General features: G+C 35.6%; 1 protein-coding gene across 1 annotated transcript in view; it reads right to left on the bottom strand.

Annotated features, from left to right (window-relative positions):
• Positions 1-23,641, bottom strand: part of GLRA3 (glycine receptor alpha 3) — a 193,075-nt gene that overhangs the window by 43,041 nt on the left and 126,393 nt on the right. The window contains exons 5-6 of the mRNA XM_032855758.1: positions 22,560-22,642; positions 165-302 (exon numbers count right to left, since the gene is read on the bottom strand). Coding sequence (XP_032711649.1) covers positions 165-302; positions 22,560-22,642 — 221 coding nt within the window. The remainder of the gene's footprint in view (positions 1-164; positions 303-22,559; positions 22,643-23,641) is intronic.

Below are 23,641 nucleotides of genomic sequence, written 5' to 3'. Positions count from 1 at the left end.
TCCAAACATCTGTAAATTCCATATGCATTTGTTTTCTGCTCTATGACTATGAAAAACACTGAGCTATAAATATTTAAAATAATTAACCAACCACTATAATTAAGAAACACTGAATATCATAAAACCAGAAGTCATAAGTGTAATAAAGAAAGCTTGACCCCTACCTGTGTTGTAATGTTTAGTGCAGTATCGTAAATCTTTCTCTTCTTTCAGCAGAAACTGGGGCAAAGTGAGTCCTTCAGCCACTTGCACAGGTGCCTCATCTTGCCATTCAAAAATGAGATCATTCATTGTGTACCCAACTAGGCAAAACATAATAAAAATATTTATAACGTAAAAGGGCATTCAAAGAAATCTTTTTTTTTTTTTTCAAAGCTGGTACATTTCACATAGGGCGGGGTGACCAGCATCATCTTAACTCAAAAGATTGAGTTAGGCATTGCACAATTCCATCTCACCAAAGTCTACTGAAGTCTATTCACATAGAATACTCATCAAATAATATAAGAAAATGTAGTAGGTTAATAAAAAGCATAACATTGCATACAGAAACTTCAAAGGACAGGCATATACATTCTTTCCTCGAAATGGGCAGCTCCTGAATTAGTTCAGCAATTCATTTTGGTTCCACTCCATCAGATATCCCCTCACCTCCTCTCAAATCATTCATAGCTCTTTCAACAAAAGGTGAAATTGTCACTGGTTAGGAAAAGACCTAAACTAAAATATCTGTGGGGGAAAGCACCAAGGCTTTTATCTTTCTTGATTTCATCATTAACTATTTTAGTTTATGGCATCTGCTTCTATGTTCCAAGTCCTAAAATTAACAAAATGATATTTTAAATAGAAATGTCAGCTACTCAGAGGAAATCAGAGTACAAAGAAAAATCCACGTGGAGCCATTTGTGGAGGGGGAAACTCTTGCACATACTATCAGTGAATTCAGGATAGAACTAGCTAACGTATTTTGTAAGAAGGAGTCAGCATCTTTTGGTAAATGGAAAATTCATATTTATACAGGAGAGGTATCTAAGAAAAGCAGGATTTCATCTTTTTTTCTCCCTCCTCTGAATGAGAAGCTATTGAAAGGTACACCCAAAGCCTGCCAGAGGAGGGAGACAAAAGCGAATGGTACTTGAGGGGGAAGACTATTGTACAATGTACAACTACCTGGGAGGTAGAGAGAGAGGATACAGGACTGGCTTTTGACCTAAGTCGAATGGGCAGATTAAGGAAGCAGAAGCTCTAGACTCCTGAAGAAACAAACAAGGGAAATTGTCCCAAACATGTTATCCTGGAGGCAACGTGGTATAGTAGAAAAGAGGCTGTTTAGTGTCTAAAACAGCTGGCATAGAGCAGATTGGGCTGGAAAGAGCTATGTGTAGGGATGGCATGATATGTGAAATTTCATCCCAATTTAGACAGACCAATAGAGAAACTTCATTTTGTTTTTATATTCTAAGGTTTTCTTAGTGTCTTCTGTGAAATGAAATGAGCTCTCTGAGATTCCCTCAAAGACAAGCTCTAGTCTCTAATGCTAGTTAAAGGCGGTATATTTAGGTCCTTGCACTAAATAATTATTCACAGTAAGTGATTTAGGTATGGGAAACTCTTAATCACACTAGGTACTTCCTTATGGTCCCTAAAATAGTTGTTTGAAACCAGAAAGAAGATACTGAGTTGGTAGGGGGTCATTCTTTTGTTCTGAGTAATTTACTTGGATGGTCAACAAAAATAACTAACGGTAATTTTGTCTCAGTCATCCTTCAAAAGTAACTTAAAAAAATCAATACTCTTACACAGTTCAAAGTGTTTTAACATCTTAATGCTTTCGGTTGACAGATCTTTATACAAGTCTGAGGATGTGAAGGAGAACAGATTGGCTAATGAGATCAAGGTGATGAGTTGAACTGTCATGTACCATAATCAATTTCACAACAAGAAATACTTTATTCAGGGAACAAAGAATCAATCCTAATTTCAGCCAACAATCTCATATGGTAACTGCAGGGAAACATGTAAACAAGTAACTCAATGCAACCAAACATTTGTTTCTTCAAGGATTTATTTGGTACCAACTGTATGCAAGTCATCCTGCTAGGCACATGGCCCGAAGAGGTGTTATTACAGGACAGAAAATTAGTAGCGTGGGAAGGGTCCAAAGTACTATGCGCATTCAGAAGAAGGACATATGATATCCACTTAGGCCTTGTTTGAACTAGACCTTGAAGCAAGACAGTGGCTTCATATAAAGAATGTGAGAAAAGATAAGGTACTCAGGCAAAGAGAACAGTGTAATTAGTTGAAACAAACTGCAAGCTTCCCTGGTTTATAATAGGAATAGAAATAGCTTCATTTGTCTGGAGCCATTGTGCCTGAAGGAACAGAGGGAATGAAAAGATAATTAAGGTAAGATTGTGTGAATTTTAAATTCCAGGTTGAAAACTTTGATTTTTCAAAATTCCCTGTGGGCAATGATGAATATTGGAATCTTTCAAGCAGGGGAGTGACATGACAAAGATTCTGCTTTAGAGACAGAAGCATCAAGATCCACTCGTGAGATTTGCAAGGTGCAAACAACTTTCGCAATCATAACAAGACATTTGCCTTTTTCTTCGTGTTGGCATTTGCCCTGATGGTGAAAAAACAATGGGAGGGTAAAATTTCAAATGCTTTAGCAAAATTACAGTGACCACAAACTGTGTTGGGGGTTATTGTATTTGTTACCACCATATCTTGCAGTGCAGGAATAAAAAAGCCAATTTTAAAGAATGTCCATGATCCTTAGGGCACCTGGGTGGCTCAGTGGGTTAAAGCCTCTGCCTTTGGCTCAAGTCATAATCTCAGGGTCCTGGGATTGAGCCCCGCTTCGGGCTCTCTGCTCAGCAGGGAGCCTGCTTCTCCCTCTCTCTGCTGCCTGCCTCTCTGCCTACTTGTGATCTCTCTCTCTTGTCAATAAGGAAATAAAATCTTAAAAAAAAAAAAAAAAAAGGAATGTCCATGATCCTTGATGAAGCAGTAGTAAGTTATTGTAATATATTGTTACATCCGTTTTGGCCAATTCCCATTCCTATTCTTTTTTTTTTTTTTTTTCCACATCCTGATTTTAATTCTTCTGGAAAAATAACTAGAAGTAGGATTACTGGATCATTTGATAACCCTCTTTTTAAATTTTGCTACAACATGGATAAACCTTGAGGACATTATGTTAAGTGAAATAAGCTTGTCACAGAATAACAAATATTGCATGATTCCACTTATTTAAGGTATATAAAATAGTCAAATCAATAGACTCAAAGGGTAGAATAACAGTTCTCAGGACCTGGGGAGAAGGGAAAGTGAGAATTACTAATCCGCAGGCATAAAGTTTTAGTCAAACAAGATGACTAAATACTAGAGATCTGCTGTACAGCATTGTACCTACATGAACAATAATGTGTTATATACTTAAAATTTAAGAGGGCAAGGGCGCCTGGATGGCACAGTTGGTTAAGTGTCTGACTCTTGGTTTCTGTTCAGGTCATGGTCTCGGGGTGGTTAAGACTGAGTCCCAAGTAGGCAAAGTAGGGAATCTGCTTGAGGTTTTTTTTTCCCTCTAAACCTCTCTAAGCTCCCACATACTCTTTCTCTAAAAAAAATAAATAAATAAATCTTTAGAAAAATTTAAGATGGCAGGTGTTAGTCTAAGTGTTCTTATCACAATACAGTAAATTTAAATTTTTTAAAAAGGTCACTTGCATTCTTGAGATGGCAAAGAAAAAAAGCTCTCATTCTTTCCCAATGGTCCATGAAGAATGTAAATCAGAAGCAATATTTCATTATCTCTTTTTGTCAAAATTGAGGATTAATTAAATATATATTTAAGGAAAAAATAAGAAGTTGAAGCAACATCAAAGCTTCAAGTCTAAGTCACTGATAAGTAGCTATGCCACAATCTTCAACTGACATCTCATGTCATTAGAGTAGCCTTCTCTGTCTTATAAAAAGATTCTTGTCCAATCAGTCAGCATTAGTTTTTTTAATTCACTTTTCCCATAGAACTTATCTTTATTTGACATTGTATATATTCATCAATTTGGGGGCCTTTTTCTACCTAGCCTCCTACGACTGAGACTTCATAAAAACTGAGATGATTCCATTTTAGTCACTGACATATTTTTCAATACCTAAAATATTACATGGCATATAGCAGGTTTTTTGAATATTTGATTTAGAAATGGAGAAGGAGGCAGGGGAGGTGTGTGTGTGCATGTGTGTGTGTGTGTGTGTGTGTGCTCTCACATATGATGATCTTATTTGGGACTACCTTGAGCTTAAGATATCAGCCAGAGATGCAGGCATTGTCATAATCTGACATTGACTTGTGTGTCAAAAATACTTGAAATCACACCTATATATTGAAAGTGAGGTCAAGATTGAAGATAGAGCTTTGAGAGTCACCTATATATAGATGATATTAAAATTACGTACCTTGGTTTGCCAAGACAACCCCACATTACTTTTTTTTTTCTTCAGATCCTCTCTTAGCACTTGTTCTAATTCTTTTTTCTTTTTTCTTTTTTTTAAAGATTTTATTTATTTATCGGAGAGAGAGACAGAGACCTAGATAGTGAGAGAGGGCAGGAGCAAGGATGAGAGGGAGAAGCAAGGTTCCCTGCTGAGCCGGGAGCCCGATAGGGAACTGGAACCCAGGACTCTGGGATCATGACCTGAGCCAAAGGCAGATGCTTAACCTACTGAACCACCCTTAGATTTCTCATTTTTAGATTAGGTATTATTAAGCACTGTTTTAAAATACATCATTGTTGGTTCAATAGATCCTTCAATTTTACTTCGAGACTCTCCCATGGCGTAAGAGTATGAGACTATTTTACTATCTTAAATTAATATTATGTTAAATCTGTACAACAGCAAATATCAGGAATGGTCCATCTTTACCAGACCCTTTCAGTAGCAAAAAACTAGCGTGTCCCTTTCAGAGGCAGCTGACTCCTGATCTGAGTAGTGGTGGAAGTGTTCAACTTTTCTCCCCTGCTGCCCACATGGTGTACAAACCTGTGACATCTGTGAGGTGTCAGTGAAAGTATCCAAGTGTCATGGAAAATTAAAAGTTCTTTGTCAGTGAAAGCAGAGTAGTGCTGCTATGGGCCATATAGAAAGCAATCTGAATGCTCTGAAACCTACACTTATTATTTGGCAATACTCTTAAATCTTGCAATAAATCCTTCTGGCAGCAATGGGCTAAAAGAAGTGAAAGTTCAATATTTATTGAAAAATTAAGCACCGAATTCCATTTTACAAGAAGGTTGATGATGAATGTGCAACTTAAACAAGACATGGTTTATATTTAACATTCACAAAAGCTCCGCCTACATAAAAAACCATGAGACACACAGAGCTAAAAACACATCAACATCGATTTCAAACATTACAGTCCTTTTAAGAATGCTGCCCAGACAGTTATCTGACACGTGCATTTGTAGGGACAGGATTTACACATTACTCTATAAAAAAAAAAAAAATCATTGTTTTTCTGAATTAATTTCATTCTTTTTTAAATTCATTTTTTCTTGGAAAATGGCATGACAGGAAATTTGCAAGCAATTAAATGACGTTAGGCTTGTTTCAGTATCATTTCCTGCTTTAAAGAGAAAATTGGTTCAATTAATTTTAAATTAATTTTTAAATCTAATTCTGTAATCAAAGTAAAGCTTTTGGAATTACACTGGTTGAAGATGAACTATGTAATGTCATCATAAATTCTATTGTAAAGTCTCTCTTACATTTACTTAAAAAGTTCAACACTGAGAATAAATGTAATTTGCTTGTGATAGATCTGACTAAAATATTTGTGGGAATTCATCATTGTTGTAAAAAAGCCCAGTAAGTCACAGAGACAAAAGTACAGCATAGGGAATAGAGTCAATGGTATTGTAATAGAGTCAATGGTATGATGACAGATGGTAGCTACACTTGTGGTGAGCATAGCACAACTTAAAAAAAAGGGGGGGATCTGTGGAGCTGCAGTGTTCTTGTAATTATTTACAACGCATATATAATTTATTTCATTTTATTTTTTATTTATTTTTTTTAAAGAATGAAATAGAGGGAGGTTGGGGAAGGGGCAGAGGGAGAGGGAGAGAAAGAATCTTAAGTAGACTCCATGCCCAGCATGAAGCTTAACTTGGGGCTTGATCTCATGATCCTGAGATCATGACCTGAGCTGAAATGAAGAGTTGAACACTTAAGTAACTGAGCCACCCAGGCGTCCCACATATGATTTATTTTATACACATAAACTGTTACACTCTATCAGTGAAAGAGAAGCTGTAGTTGTTAACATTTATAACTTTTTTATTGGAACAGAGTACCTGAAATATAATTTTTTGGTGTGGGACAAAACTGATGTCGAATTAAAAATTATATTTCATTATGACACAACATGCTTTTTCTATTTATTGCTTGTTATCAGCTATTTTTTTTTTAATTTAAACATTTGAAGAACTATTTTATGAACAACTTATATGTTCTACAAAGATATTGGACTTTTGGTAAATAGCTTCTCTAAATTCGGTTGCATGTGTTCAAAGTCAGTTGGAAATATTTAATGAAATTATTTTACGAATGGAACACTAAAATTTTGGATTCTGAAGATTTTAGTAAATAGCAATTATAAAAATGAAGTTTCTAAACAGAGATCCCTACAATATAAAGGAAGAAAGGTCTCAAATGATATAATATTTATTGTCATTTGATAACTGTGGAAATGGAAAGACTGTATTGACTGCTTGTTTTTAATTGGTTAACTAATATTGAAATGGAAATGGAATTAAGAAGACATACTTCCCAGCATCTAAATTAGGCAAAGAATTAAAAATATTTCTTAAGTAGAAACAACTACTATGGCTGAGTTGTGTCCTAAGAGCCTATTTTTGATAAAAGGTACTCTTATTCAAGACAAAGACAATATCTGTAAAAATACATGGGCTGAAATGGTTACCTATATCAATATAAAATACATAAAATCAAGCTCTGAAATGATCAAGTATAGACAATTGAGTTGAGCTACCTCAACTATAGAAAACAATTTCTTACTAAGAAAATTATAATCTAGGGTCTATAAGGTCAAGTGACTGTTAACAATTTCAAATGTAGTATCAAAATTACAATGTTTAACATGACTCCAATTATTTTGATTTGCTTTAATATGCATGCATATATTTCTTTATAAAGGATATATTTTGTTTACTTGTCTGTTTGCTTATTTATTTATTTGCTTTTTTATTAATTTTAAGAGACAAGAGACAGATGGAGAGAGAGCATACTGCCCTCCTGGTGCTTGATCATGTTCGGGGTAAGGAGAGGGAGTCTGCAAGGTAGAAAGGATATTTCGAAAAGAAACAGTTCAGAACGATTTAATTCACCCGCTAATTTAAAAGAAAAAAACAACAAAACAACAACAAAAACCACTATCAGGAGCACCTGGGTGGTGTAGTCGGTGAAGTGCCTGACTCTTGGTTTCAGCTCAGGTTGTGATCTCGAGGCTGTGGGATCGAGCCCCGTGTCAGGCTCTGTGCTCAGTGCAGAGTTTGCTTCATATTCCCTCTCCTTATCTCTCTGTCTCACTCACTCTCTCTCAAATAAACAAATAAATAAATAAATAAAATCTTTAGAGACTAAAAGAAAGGCACCACAGATACTAAAATTACTATATCTTATAAGTGATAGGGTTTTTATTTATTTTTTTTTTAAGATTTTAAGTGTCCCCATTTTAATGATAAGTTACATGGTTATTCTAATGGTAAGGAGGAGCTTCAGTGCCCTCATGGCAATGAGGAGAAATGAGTGCAAGGTCACTTTAATCTGTGTTATTTCACTGGTGCTTTCTGCCCTCCATTTCAAGATGGTTCATCATGGGTCTGGGGCTGGACCCTCACATCCAACAAGATTTGAGGATGGTAAAATATATGGTCTGTTCTCTTGGCATCATTGTACTTTGATAGTTCCCTTTGTTGCTAGGATACAGAATTTCAGCCATACCTTCCAACCAGATCTTATCTTCATTTATGTAGACTTCAGCCTTTGTTTCTTTTATTTATTTTCTATTTTTTTTTATTCCCTGAAATAATAGGATATGGAAACTACTTTATTGTCAGTCCCATGGTAGATCACTTAGAAATTGAGATTCCCAACTATGTTATATGTTTGTGGAATTTGGGGGATTTCTAGATCTCTTCCAAGTAATGAAACAGCTATAAAAAACAGAGGAACTACTAGTTTAGCTTATTGCTGAGCTACCAACCAATCTTCTATCATCTATCTCCTTATGTTTTTACATAAGTTGCACTGATACATTTTTGGTTGTTAGGACTGCCTATGTGTCTGTGGCCACCCTACAAGGTGGTCCCTTCTCAAAGGGACAGAGGACATCTCCCTTTTTCAAATATCTCTAACCCTTCAGAAGTGTTTATCATTTTACTGCTCTGTCCTCCCACTTGACTGAATCCCAGATGGGTTGGGGAAAGTGTCCTCAAGGCACCTAGAGAGACTCTGTCACCTCTTTCTCCTGTGAACATGGTTCATTCATGTGGGAAGAACTTCCATTTCCCAATATTGTCACTGGGAATTCCCCCTTTAATTCTCTTTGCTGTCTTCCTCACCCTATGATTTTATCTGCTCTAGCAGTTCAGCTGCTTACCTCCGGGTAACTAAGATCCAAGTCTTTTCTTCATAATATTAGAATATGGATTTACGTGCTATTGTATCATTTAAGATGAATATGAACAAAATTTTTATTCTCAATTTCAGCAAAAATATATAATATGTATAGCAATGAGATAACAAAGAAATGTGAAAATCAAATAATTAAATTTCTTTGAAAGATAGAGAAGAAGATGGAAATAAAGACAGAAACATGCTGTGGTCTTGTGACACATTATTGTGACCATATATTTTTTTTTTTTTTTAAAGATTTTATTTATTTATTTGACAGAGAGAGATCACAAGTAGACAGAGAGGCAGGCAGAGAGAGAGGAGGAAGCAGGCTCCCTGCTGAGCAGAGAGCCCGATGCGGGACTCGATCCCAGGACCCTGAGATCATGACCTGAGCCGAAGGCAGCAGCTTAACCCACTGAGCCACCCAGGCGCCCTATTGTGACCATATTTAATAATTATTCTATAATATCAATTCCACTTGAAGAAAAATCCTAATGTAATTATCAACTAACCTGAAGTACAAATGTATATACATAGCAAAGGCAGTTTTGAAAAGTAAAAGTGAAGAAGCAGATCTGTTTGACAGAGGACAAAATGTACAAATAAAGCTGTAGTATTCAAATGGTTTCAGAATAGAGGCTTTGTACCAATTAGATGGAAAGGTGTAGAACAGAGGCCAGAACCAGACCTATGTATAGAAATTTAAGGGGAAAATTTCATTTTGCATCTACCCTAGAAAAAATTTTTGATAATAATGGGAGAATTTTCTATACATTTAGAAAAAGGGTTACACAGAAATAAAATCCACTCATATTGAAAATGTAAACACAAGGTACGCTACACAATTTCTGAGTTAAAATGCCTAACGCTGGGGTGTCTGGGTGGCTCAGTTTGTTAAGCATCTGCCTTCATCACAGTTCATGATCTCAGGGTCCTGGAATCGAGCCCCACATTGGACTTCTTGCTCAGCGGGGAGCCTGCTTCTCCCCTGTCTGCCATTCCTCCTGCTTCTGCTCACTCTCTGTCTCTCTCTGACAAATAAATAAATAAAATATTTTTTAAAAAAGGATATTATAAAAATGCATAATGTTTTTGTATTTTGGCATATAGAAGGTATACTTTATCAAGAAAAGGGGAGATTTAATTATGTGTATGTATTTAAAACCCTCTGAACTATGAAATATAAAGTTACATTATCATTAACGTCTATAAAATAATACATAAATAAATACAAAGAGAGAATTCCATAGAAACATCAGGAAAAGCTTAAACAAGCCGCAGACAGAAGAAAGAGTCATGATTGGAAAAGAGGATGTTCCATGTAAGGGAGATGAAGATATAAAAAGATATAGTTCCATAACAATCACATTAGAAAAATTACTTAAATCTGAAATAAAATTGCAATGTTAATATGCAAAACACATTTTAATTTTCTGCAGTTTAATGTTTGAAATGCCTTTTATATTTGTGTCTTTTATACTTCTTTTATATCTGTGACCATAGACAGAGCACGTGAGACAAACAAAATTGGTTAACATTAGTACAGAAGATTGGGAGCCAAGGCTAAAGCATGTCTTTGTTTTATCATCTCTACAGTACAAATTTCTCTGTATAAACATGATCATTTTTTAAATTATTTTTTAAAAGATTTTATTCATTTATTTACTTGAGAGAGAGTGTGTAAGCCAGGGGGTAGGGATGTAGGAGCAGAAGGAGAGGGAGAGAGAAAAATCTCAAGCAGACTCCACACTGAGTACATAACCCAAAGTGAGGCTCGATCTCATAACCCTGAGATCATGACCTGAGCCAAAATTAAGAGTCAGTAGTTTAACTGAATGAGCCACCTCGGTGTCCCTAAACATGTTGATTTTGAAGACATCATTCAAATGTGTTATATTGTCACTAAAAGAAGTCAAATGACCTCTGGTCATTTAAAAAAACAGCTTAAAAAGTCCACGGTGGGGTGGGGGAAGGTTATTTAATACTTTCCACCATGAGTAGTATGTAAAAGAAATACTTATTCAAAGGGAGATTATGACTGAGAATATATTTAAGTTGAAAACAGTTTGAGAATTATAAAACAACTATAGTTTAACATTCAGTTTTAAGTGACCTAGAATCCTGTTTGGCCCAGCTTTCTCAATCAATAGAAAAAAAGAGAGAGTCTGAGATTTCTGGGTTTGACACAGCTTGCAAATGCTGATGTACTTAACTAGCAGCTGGAATTTAAAAAGAAAAAAGAAAAAAAAAAAAACGAAAGGAAGAAAATGCTTACCCTTGGCACATGCTTGCTGATTCCTGCCAGGAGGAATATTACTCAAGTAAATTTTATTGACCTGACAAGGAACAACTGCTATGTCAAAATCTATTTAACTGAAACATTTTTATGTACAATTTGTGCGTTTAGTTTGAATAATCCTACCATTAACCAGGTTGTTCGATGTGATTTCCTTTAAGTTATAGGCCTGCTCAATTATCGTCTTAGTAATTACACTTTCTCTAGAACTCTCTGGTATAACTAACCTATAAACCATTATTCCATACTAGTGGTTCTCATCTTGGTTAATAGAGATAGATTTTGAAAGGACCGATGCTTGTTTTAAGTGTGTGAGCTATTAATTCACACAAGTTAGCTTGGTCTACATCTTCATTGTGTGACTTTGGGAAAGTCACTCAACCTTTCTCAACCTTAATTTGCTGATATTTACAATGGAAATAAAACCCATCTCATCAAGTTGTGCTGAGGACGAAATCAGGTAATAGGTGTAAAAGATGATAAATTACTGTGGCATCACCTTTTTGTAAGACTTGTAACGACACCGTTTTTATGATATCACCCTCTGTTTAGGATATCTGACGATCAGCAAAAGTGAATTTAACAAGATGAGGACACACTGGAAGAGAATATTCGCAGGGTGAAGCAGGATGGAATGTTTAAGTGGGGAGTAATCTTAGAAGTAGCTTGTTCATTAGTGAATATTTGTGTCTTGGGAAAACTTGCTTTCTAACATTGCACCACAGAGGTTTCGATAATACTTAGCAAAAAAAGAATCGTCCATATCTCTGACTCGCAGGGCAAAAGGCATAGTATTATTTTGAATAATACTTTGCTAAATTATGAGAGAGCTTGAAAACAGTAGAGATTATTAGGAAATAATAGTCAAAAATCTTCACCAAATTCCTTAAATAGTCTTGGCATAGAAACTGGTTTGAGTCATATCAGATGTGGTTTTGAAATGAATCTGAAAATTCAATAGCAAAAACCTCCCATCTATCTTTAGATATTTCTATCCAAAAGCCCCATGAAAACATGTTTTGGAAGCTTCTTACATTTTTTGTCGGTATTTTTTTTAAGTTGACCTTAAAAAGTTCTCTCCCTATAATTTTAGGGATTTAGGCTGCTCTTTGTGGAAAAGATTCCTCTCTTCCCTGAGTTACTTTCCTTGCATTTTCTTTTCTAACCTGAATAATTAAAATTTCTTTAACTTTCTCACATTGGTGAGTTTTTCCTGTTCGTTACCTACATTCCTCTTTAGATATGAAATAAGGAATTATAGTGATAGTTCATTTACCCCATGTCATCTTTGTCTTTTTATGAATAACAATAGTTTATGATGATGTTAGGAAATTATTATTCAATGTTCTTCCAAGATTAAAAAAATCTGCATTGTCTTTTTTCACTTGGGGAATTGTCAATTTAGAAATTTTTGTTATGGTATAAATTAAAGGTTGAACATTAAAATCTTTAGTTTTTTTCCTCACCTTATTCCTGCACATCAGTTTGCACTGTCAGTCCCTTAGGGGCATAGTCTAAGCCATAACATAGCTGTTTCCTTCCCTCAGAGACTAGTAATTTGTGAAGCAAACAAAATGCATTTATAAATAAAACTGTAATATCAATGAAAATTTGTTTTTTGAAAAGATAGCTTTATGTTTTACTTCATACAGCCGATTAAAAAAAAAAAGGTCATATAGTAGATTCTTAACTTCAGTAGTAATATAATCTAACCCTAAGAAGGAACGCTAGTGGTCACTTTAATATTTAGTTTATCTTTAGTAGAAATGTCACTCAATCTTACACATTACCAGCAATAACACACTAAAATTGGGGCACAAATCACACACTATTTTTTAAATTAAATAAAACATGTAATCAAAAGTAAGGCTTCATTGCAGAATTCTCTTAATATTTTTTATTGATATTTAATAAGTTTCTACTGCTGTGAATTTTGGAGGTGAAAATTGTCATGGTAAATCTCTGATATTTTATAACTGAACTAGACACTAAAAAAAAAAGTATTAGAAAGATAAATGAAACTGATACAATTTCTTTACACCCAACAACAAGCATTCACAGTATTTCTTCTAGAATTCTCTCGTGAGGGTGAATGAGGATGTTATAGACTGGAGGCATAATAGTATATTAAACTTCTGGCTTTTATAAAAGCAATTGGGTAAAATTCTGTTGAGATTTGACAAATAAACACTCCATGGGGCAGGCCTTTAGATTTGATAAAAGAAATGTTTGAACTTCGAACCTACAGGCATCCCTAGAGATACCCTTGCAGGTTTAGGTCTAGATCAGTGCAATAAAGTGAATATTGCAATAAAAGGAGTCAAATAATTTTTGGCTTCCCAGTGCATATAAAAGTTATGTTTATACTCTAGTCTAGTAAGTGGGCAATAGCATTAAGTCCAGAGGAAAAAAAAATGTACATAATTTAAAAAGATTTTATTGCTAAAAAATGCTAACCATCATCTGAGCTCTCAGTGAGTCACAGCATTTTTGCTGGTGGAGGGTCTTGCATTGATGTGGTGGCTGCTGACAGCTGAGATGGCAGTGGCAATTTCTCAAAACAAGACAATAATGAAGTCTGCCACATCAGCTGACTCTTCATTTCACCTATGATTTCTCTGCAGCACATGATGCTGTTGGATAGCATTTTCCCCACAGAAGAACTTTTTTCAAAACTAGAGTCCACTCCCACAAACACTTGGTGCTGCTCTCTTGACTAAATTTATGTAACATTCTAAGTCCTTTGTTGTCATTTCAACAATCTTCATAGCATCTTCACCAGGAGCAGATTCAATCTCAAAAAAAACACTCCATAAGAAAGAGTTCATCCATTCCAGTTCTATCATGAGATTGCAGCAATTCAGTCCCATTTTCAGGCTCCACTTCTAATTCTAGTTCTCTCGCTATTTCTACCACATCTCCAGTTATTGCCTCCACTGAAGTCTACAAGTATTCCATGAAGGAATGGAATCAACTTCTTCCAAATTCTTCTGCATGTTGATATTTTGATCTCTTCCCATGAATCGTTAGTGTTCTTAATGGCACCTAGAACGGTGAGTCCTTTCCAGAAGGTTTTCAATTTCTATTGCCCAGATCCATCAGAGGAATCACACTATGTATAGCAGCTAGAGTCTTACAAAATGTATTTCTCAAATAATAAGACTTGAAAGTCAGAATTACTCCTTCAGAATGGATATTGTGTTTGCAGGCTTGAAACCAACATTAATGTCATTGTCCATCTCCATCAGGGTTCTTGGGTGACCAAGTACATGGTCAAGGAGCAGTCATATTTTGAAAGGGATCTTTTTTCTGAGCAGTAAGTCTCATGATGCACTTAAAATATTCAGTAAACTATGTTGTAAACAGATGTGTTGGCATCCAGGCTTTGTTTTTCAAATTAGAGCATAGGAAGAATAGATTTAGCATTAGTTCTTAAGGGTTCTGGGATTTTTGGCATGGCCAATGAGCATTGGCTTCAACTTAAAGTCACCAGCTTCTTTAGCCCCTAACAAGACAGTCAGCCTGTTCTTTAAGCTTCGAAGCCAGGCATTGACTTCTCCTTTCTAGTTATAAAAGTCCTAGATGGCATCTTCTTCCAATGACATGTTGTTTCATCTACATTGAAAATCTGTTATTTAGTGTAGCCACTTTCATTAACGAACTGAGCTGGATCTTCTGGAAAACTTGCAGCTTCTACATCAGTACTTACCACTTAACTTTACATTTTTATGTTACAGAGACCATGTCTTTCCTTAAACCTTATGAACCAACCTCTGCTAGCTTCCAACTTTTCTGTTTTAGCTTCCTCACCTTTCCCGGGCTTCACAGAATGGAAGACTGTTATGGCCTTGATGAGCATCAGGCTTTGGCTGAAGGGAATGTGATGGCTGGTTTGATGATCCGTCCAGACCACTCAAACTTTCTATATATCAGCAATAAGGCTGCTTTGCCTTCTTATCATTTGTATTCACTGGAGTAGCACTTTTAAGTTCCTTCAAAATTTTTTCCTTGGTATTCACAACTTAATTGACCGACATAAGAGACCCAAGCTTTCGCTTATCTCAGCTTTCAACATGGATTCCTCACTAAGCTGAATCGTTTCTGGCTTTGATTTAAAGTGAGAGGTGTGTGAGTCTTCTTTTCACTTGGAATATTTAGAGGCCACTGTAGGGTTATTAACTGGCCTAATTTCAATATTATGTCTCAGAGACTAGGGAGGCCCAAGGAGAGGGAAAGAGATGAGGCAATGGCTGGTCAGTGGTGCAGTCAGAACACCTACAATTATCCATTGAGTTCACCATCTTATATGGGTGCAATCATGGAGCCCCAAAACAATGACAGCAATAACATCAAAGATCAGTAGTCACAGATCACTGTAACAAATATCATGATAATGAAAAAGTTTGAAATATGAGACTTATCAAAATGAGACACAGAGACACAAAGTGAGAAAATGCTGTTGCAAAATGGTGCCTACAGACTAGCTTGATGCAGAGTTGACACCAACTGTCAACCTATAAAAGACCCCATGATATCTGTGAGCACAAAAAAGCAAAATGCAGTAAAATGAGGTGTGCCTGTGTATATGGGGACTCATTCTTTTCTTTGGCTGCAAAGGAATTCTCAGTGATGAGATTTAGCTTTTTTAGGTTAATCTAAGGGCAAAGTTTCAACCTTACTGTGGCTATTTCATTTTGATTTTAAATGGCAGCAACGGAATCACTATGATAAACATATTTGAATTGCAGCTAATATGTTTCTATTTATAATTAAATATTAAAAAAAAAGTAACCTTGGTTTCCTGATTTTTTCCAAGTTCAGTGAAATTGCTATATAAATGCTATACTCCATGAGTAAAGTAGGTTAATAATATTTGAAAAACAGTCTCCAGGAAACATATGTTAAAATGCCACAAAGAACTTTTCATTGTCTTTCTCTGTTTTATTCTTCCCATTTGTCCCTCAATTTTCCTTAAATTCAATGATGCCATCTTCTTTGTCCTCTCTTCTGTTCTTTATTTTTGAGACTATCTTCAGAAATCTTTTATCTTCATGCCTCTAAGCAACCCTGCTAACCTTATTTCTCTATATTTCCACAACCATTCCTTATTCTAGCTGTATTGTAAAACCCCAGTAATCTAAAATAAATTTCTAGTGAAATCCAGTTTTACAAGAAACATAGCATATTTAAGCAGAAGTCAGCTTCTGCATGACTTTCTCCATTAATCTACATTTTTCTAATTCATGTAACTGAAGCAACATTTAATCATTGTGATTAAGAGAAAATTTGAGAGAAGCATCTTTATGCTTAATTCTTAGGCAAGTCATTGAAAAAGTCTTCAAAATGTTCTCTGTTTTCCCCATTACTGTCTCAGCTCTTTGAATTTCTCATTAATTTATGATGAAATTAGCTATCAGCAGTGTGGATTTCTCTTTATTCTTTTTCAAATAAAGCTTTTGCCTGAGGTTCTTTTCTAATGTCAGGTCAGTAGATAGAACTGGAAAAGATGGAGTGCTCAGGATTTTCCTTTATTCTTTTCAGTTTAGTATATTTACCATCATTTCCTTCCCTTCACTTCCTCTTCTTCACTCTGTATCTCTTATATGCAACATAATTTCTTTCTTCCTTGACGAGTTTCTTCAGAGGTGTCTCTAGGTTCTTGGACTTTCCAAAGTACCAATTTGGACTTTTTATGTGATTCTTTGAATACTCTGTTTTTCCTTGTTGGTCTTCTTGAATCAAAGGCTTATTTCAGTAGTTTTTTTTTTTTTCTCAAGATTTTATTTATTTGATACAGAGAGAGAGAGAGATCACAAATAGGCAGAGAGCCAGGCACAGAGAGAGGGGGAAGCAGGCTCCCTGCTGAGCAAAGAGCCTGATGCGGGGCTCGATCCCAGGACCCCGAGATCATGACCTGAGCTGAAGGCAGAGGCGTAACCCACTGAGCCACCCAGGTGCCGCTCAGTAGTTTTTAGTACAGACCATTGCTTTAGCTGGGTCTCAAGATTTTGAGAGTTAATGCCTTCAGTGTAATTTAGTAAGCAGTTTTCCTTTATTTCTTCTTAAAACAAGAAGTCACTTATTATATGCTGTTGGTTTCCTGATCTATCTTTATCTAGGAGTATGTTATAATTTATGTTAATACATAGTAATTTATAGTAATTTTGTGTTTTTATTAGTCATATTTCATTTTAGTGAGAGATCCCATCCCATCAGATGTTGATTTTTAGGAATTTATTAAAGCTTCCTTTGTGGCTTACTACATACTTTTTGTAATTGTATCCTGAAAACAAACCATGAGTTTTTTCTTTATCCATAAATTACTTTTGTTCCAGTATCTGTACTTGTATTATCAAGTAAATTAATGATTTATCTATTTTTTTAAATTGTAATTCTGCCTGATTTTTTGCTTTATATACATGGAAATTATATGGAAGATATTTTTATAATTATTATAGCTTATTTATATATTGTTTCTTTATCAGCATTTTACTCAAACATTTGTGTCTCATAATTTTTTCTATAATTTTTTTACTGATATGAAATTATCATGCTTGATTTTTTAAGACACATTTCTCTAATATGCATTTTTCTCTCAAATATTTTTGCAAAATTTTTTTTCTTTTCTTTTTTTTTTTTATTTATATATTTGACAGATAGAGAGAGAGAAAGAGTGAGAGGGGGAACACAGGCCGGAGGAGTGGGAGAGGGAGAAAGCAGGCTTCCTGCTAAGCTGGGTGCCTGATGTGGCGCTCAATCCCTGGATCCTGGGATCATGATCTGAGCCAAAGGCAGACACCTAACCAACTGAACCACCCAGATGCCCCTACAAAATTAAAAAAAAAAAAAAAAGTGTTTAGCTGACAACATATTGTTGAGTCTTAATATTTGTTAACATCTAGTTGGAGAATCTCCTTATTTTGCAATGTGAATTTAACCTTTGCTTTTATTTTTTTTAAGTTGTTTATTTTGTTTTGTTTTGTTTTGTTTTAACATAGGGCTTGAACTCATGATCATAAGATTAAGATCTGAGCTGAGATCAGCAGTTGATATTTAACCGACTGAACCAACCAGGCACCCCACATTTATTGTAATTATGGTCCTATTGAAAGCTTTTTATGCTCTTTCTGTGCTTCCTATATACTATATTTTCATTTCTTTTATTTTGCTTCTTTCCCATGTTCTTCTTGATGAATCAATATTTTTTAATTCTGGCTTGAAAGTTAGTTACTCCATTTTTGTTCCTTCATGCTATCCTTAGCTCATACATGGTTTTGTTTTCGCATCCATTTCCATCACAGGACTTCTCTTCCCCTGGACTTTCCTTGCCCACCTCTTTCCAGTGACTTGCTTTTCCCTACACTAGGAATTGTGTATCACCCAGGGTTTTAAGTCCAAGTCATGAATAGACACTTTTAGAGGTATGGGGTCATGGCTAGTTTAGACAAAATATACTTTTCTAAGTAATTTACTCATGCTTGGCATTGTTCTTCCCTTAATCATTCTTCCCTTTATACCAACAATATCCATTAACATCTACTTATCATTTTTAATGCAAATCTGCATGAAGAACTCCTCAATTGGTCCTCTAACGTCGTCTTCTTTTTTTTTTTTTTTTAAGATTTTATTTATTTATTTGACAGAGAGAGAGAAAAAGAGGAAGAGAGAGCAAAAGCAGGGAGAGTGGCAGGCACAGGGAGAGGGAGAAACAGGCTCTGCATTGAGTAGAGAGCCCTACCTGGAACTGGATTCTAGGACCCTGGTATCATGACCTGAGCCAAAGGCAGAGGCTTTACCAACAGAGCCACCCAGGTGCCCCTCAAGTCCTTAAAACCAGGGACTTTTGTGCTTTAAGTATTGTTATGTGACCCAAGATATCAAATGAAGTATATTAGATGCTTGATAGATATTTTTCAGTTGATTCTTAGATGAATAAAGATCCATCAGGTCACTTGAACAGTCCTGACCATTGACAGACATCATGGAACATTCATTGAACTTAAGAAAGTTAGATCGTGGGCACCTGGGTGGCTCAGTGGGTTAATCCTCTGCCTTCGGCTCAGGTCATGATCTCAGGGTCCTGGAATCTAGTCCCGCATCTGGCTCTCTGCTCGGCAGGGAGCCTGCTTCCTCCTCTCTCTCTCTCTCTGCCTCTCTGCCTACTTGTGATCTCTATCAAATAAATAAATAAATTCTTAAGAAAAAAGAAAAGAAAAGAAAGGAAAAGAAAAGAAAAGAAAGTTGGATAGTGACAGGCCTTTGCCTTTAAATTATGTGCCTTTATTGCTTGTTTTCTGCACTTCTCAAACCAATTTGTTTCCTTTTTCCCTTTTGCAGTCAGCTCTCAATCAAGACACAAGGTTCCTTACAGCTCTTGCTTTCTAGCAAGTTAACTTGTTTTTCAGCAGGTTAACTTGTCATTTTAAGCCATTATAAAAAGAAAGAAAGAAAGAGAGGAAGGGAGGAAGGAAGGGAGGGAGGGAGGGAGGGAGGGAGAGAGAAAGGGTGATCTAAAAGAGTTTACAAAAAAATACCTGGAAAAATTTGACTTCAGCAGCTTCTACATCAACAAGATTTTCTTAGCATCTGCTGAAGATGTTTGATAAACAGTATCTCTATTGTGAGCTCAATTAATTTTTAATAAGAGATCAGGAAGTGTATAATGACTGAAATCTATGAAAGGGATGTGTGAGGCAAGCTATTCATTCCTGATAAAGAAAATAAGAAACAAGACTGAGGAGGCAAGAGGCCCTGCTTTCCCATGTTGAGTTTTTGATTAATTTGGAAATGTTCTGGGAAAGGCAGAAACAGTGAAAGGTCTTGTTATGTCAGCTTTTCGTCCTGTAAAATAACGCAGTATGCTTTCCTTATTCTAGAAAGGAAGCCCAGTGACCCAGTTATCCCCCAGGCACTCTACTCTTTCGCATCTTTCTTTAGTAACTAACATTCATGGAGTAATAGATTTTACTCACTACTCCCACTTTCTCATCATGCACTTAAAATATTTTTTGGAGGACTTCAGATTTGACCCTCATCATTCTAATCACATTTGTCTTTGCCATCAATAACAATGGCTTTTTATTCAATTACCTTAAAAAGATTTTTTTGTAGCGTTTGATACTGTTAAACAGATCTCAGCACTTTCTTTTGAGGTTGAGTGATACCGATTTTAATTTGCTATGTATAACCATCCCTTGAGTGGAAATCCTTCCAACAATCTCTAAATGAAGGCGTTTCTAAAGGGTTGTTCTTCTTTGTTTCCCTCTATATTCTCTCTTTCAGAAATGTCTTATTGTTTGAACCACTTTCTTTATGGCTTTTAATAGTGTATCCTCAGGTCTAAACCTTCCTTTTGTTTTTTACCTAAATTCCCCAAAATGTGAATATATTAAGATGAGATTTATCAATATTCCCTTCCACGTTTACTTCTCATCCTATGTTTTCTTCCTCCGTTAATGTTTCCAGTATGATTCAATTTACCTAAGCTCTGAACTCATCTGCTCTCAGAGACTTCACATCCATTTTGTATTTAAGCAAATAAAGTACGGTAGACTTTGCCACCTTAAAGTATGTCCCTTTAGCATAAGGATTATTTTGAACTAAAGGTACTTGAAAAAACAGTAGATAGTAGAAGGGCATTTTAATCTCCCTTTTTTTCTTCCTGAAAACAGGAGTGTTCCCTGTACCAGGAAAAGAGAAACATCTTCAATGGGGAATTGAAGCCAAAGAATTCGGTACAAACCACGTTAAGATAATTCTTTATCTGCCTTTAGCTTCCCTGCATAGTTTAGCTACCTTTTGGTAATTGCCTCTCCTTGTTCAACCTGGTATAAAAACATTTAGGTTTTGCCAATTCTCAAAGTCTTCATTTCATTATGAGGGATCCCATGTTACATAAATCTTACATTAAATACATTTGTATCCTTTTCTCCTGTTAATCTGTTTTATGCCTGTTTCAAGCCTCGCTGAAAAAGGGTAAGAGGGTGAAGATAAAATTTTGCCTCCCCTATGATATCAACCTCTACTGTTTCTACCCTCTACACCATTCCCCTTTGTCCTTAATCCTATTCTTTGTTTTGGAATAGTATGAAACCTTCTCAAATAACCTTCGTTCATTTGGCTGAAAGAATCTTTAAAGATTCATTTTCTTGCTCCTAAATCTTGAACAATTTCTTCCTGCCTATAATATCCACCATGCCTGGTTTGGTAATGAGGGCAACAGTTTGTCTTCAACTCTTTTGTACATGATTTTCTTTTTTGACACCCTTCTATGTTATGTACCCAATTTTGCAACCAAGATACAGAACCAGCCCGTCCTCATAATGCTTTCACGATAGGGCTAAAAAAAAAAAAAAAAAAAAAAAAAAAAAAATCTCCCCTGCTGGGAATCTTTTCTTTGCCCCTCTCCACTTAGATTTCTAAATAGTTCCCCTAACTAAAACGACATTATTTTATTTTCCTTTCATTTGGTCAGTACTTTATTCATGTGTATGCTTCACACTTAAGAACTACTCATAAAAGTCATGCATTTACATTTAACAAGAAGGAGTTACTATCAGAGTAAGAGAATTTCCACTTCCTTACTTGAAAAGAAACCAAAAGGAGAGGCGTGGCCGCATTCCCCCATGAAGTAGGCTCGCCATCTAGCGACAGCTCCTCCACACTACAAACCTTGCCTGTGAGACCCGAGACTCTGAAGACCTACCTTCCAGTTTTCCTCAAGGAATATGTTAAACAGACGTTTTTTCCTCTGATATAACACAGAAGCACAAGAAAAAAACTGCATAATGCTTACATTTTTATGTTGTTAAACGATGAAAACCAATTAAGTTTGGGTCGATTCTACAGATAAGTTCAAAGAAACAGAAAGACGTGAAATGTTTGTGTTAACCTTAATCAGTGAGGCGGATGGATCCACTGTGAAAGACGAGAAATTTAAAGGAATGCTTGTAAGCTTGGATAAATCTCTGATAAAGTGTAAGAAATTTCTCTTCTCCTGAGATAACACGTATAACATACCCAGCAGAGCACGCTCTGAATAAACTTTAGCAAAATGGCTCAAAGGAGGCATAAGCTTCGGAACCAGAGGATTTGCTGTCCCCACCTCCATAAATCAGAGCACAATACTCAAGCACTCAAAATGACCATTTTGACATGTGGAAACATGGGGACAGCAATATCTTTTCTGTGAGTATTAAACATAGCATATACAAAATGCTTAATCTCTAATAGGTACCCTATTTAAAAAATGGCGGTTTGTTTTTAATGATTATTATTTTTTTTTTACCTCTGATAATTTGTATAGAGATATATAGCTGTCTGTCAAGCCTAAAAACTGTTATTCCTAGGCCCTCAATTTATTTATCATAGTATAGACAGCATGTATTGAAAGAGATTACTTTCATTATGTGGTGACAGATAACATGCCTGCTTAGTAAATATCTGACAAAAACAGTTACAAAATTATAAATTATCTACATAATCCATTAAAATTTGTATTGACTACTTTTTTCAAAGTGTTCAGAAAAAGTAAGTTGTCTGTACTTACAACTTTCCAGTTGCATTATACATGTTTGTACATCCATTGGAAAATTCTTGAGATCCATTGGACAAGAAAGCGTTAATGTCAGCCTGAAAAAGTTCAAAGTAATTATTTTTAAAAGTAATTTATGATGTCATGTTAATAATCTGTTGTTCAGGGTACAACTGGGAAACAAGCTTTGGTTAGTGACTAACAACTTTTCAAATAAAATTTGCTCCAGCTTGGGTATATTATTTACTATGAAACAGCTGTACCTTTATATATAAATCTGTTTTTCAGGGAGGAGAAAAGCTGTATATTTAAGCATCCCATCACATTTATTTGTTTTGCTCATTCACTCCTTTATAGAGGACTGTAAGTGTCTACAAAAGGTCTGTATTTCAGAAAAGACCCTCACAAAGAAATTTGAGAGTGGGTTCCATGAAATTAATACAAAATGCCAAAGGGCAGTATTCCCCAAGATCACATGTACAGCACATTGGAGGAGGCAAGTGTATCCAGGGAATTGAAAAAGTGGGGTACAAGAAACAATCCTGTGTGACAACTTTCAGTCATTTTTGAAACACTGATGAAGTTGTCAGTGAATAACCAGCAGTAATAGTAGAGGAAAAAAAAACTTAAGTCTCAAGGACTTGAAAATTCTAGTAGTTAGACTGGGATCCTCTGCTCTGGGACTAGAACATTTCACCAGATTTTACCAGGGTGGAGCCCTCTAGAATCTGTGTTACATAATCCTGAGCTCACCAAACAAACTCTAATTTGGCTCCCACAAAGGGGGATGACCTGGATGGTGTATACCAGCATTTTGCACATTTTCCCCTTCCAGAAAGTATTTATATGTTGACATTCCAGATAATTCATAACTCGTGAAAATATACATTTTTTTATTGGGAAAGATGATCTTGAAAGATGAGCAAGAATTTGTAGTTCTTGGTCCTGAGAAAAAGAGGCCCAGTTCCAAACAAACCCAAGTTTATTCAAATAACATTCTTATGGGAGAACTCTCTAGCCATCCCCTCTGTTTAAAGTATTCCCATTGGGGGGCACCTGGGTGGCTCAGTGGGTTAAAGCCTCTGCCTTAAGCTCGG

Source organism: Lontra canadensis, unplaced genomic scaffold (assembly GCF_010015895.1).
Source record: "Lontra canadensis isolate GAN:19392208 unplaced genomic scaffold, GSC_riverotter_1.0 scaffold10, whole genome shotgun sequence".
Taxonomy (NCBI): domain Eukaryota; kingdom Metazoa; phylum Chordata; class Mammalia; order Carnivora; family Mustelidae; genus Lontra; species Lontra canadensis.
Note: the sequence above shows the minus strand (reverse complement) of the source record. Positions and strands in the feature narration are given on the sequence as shown.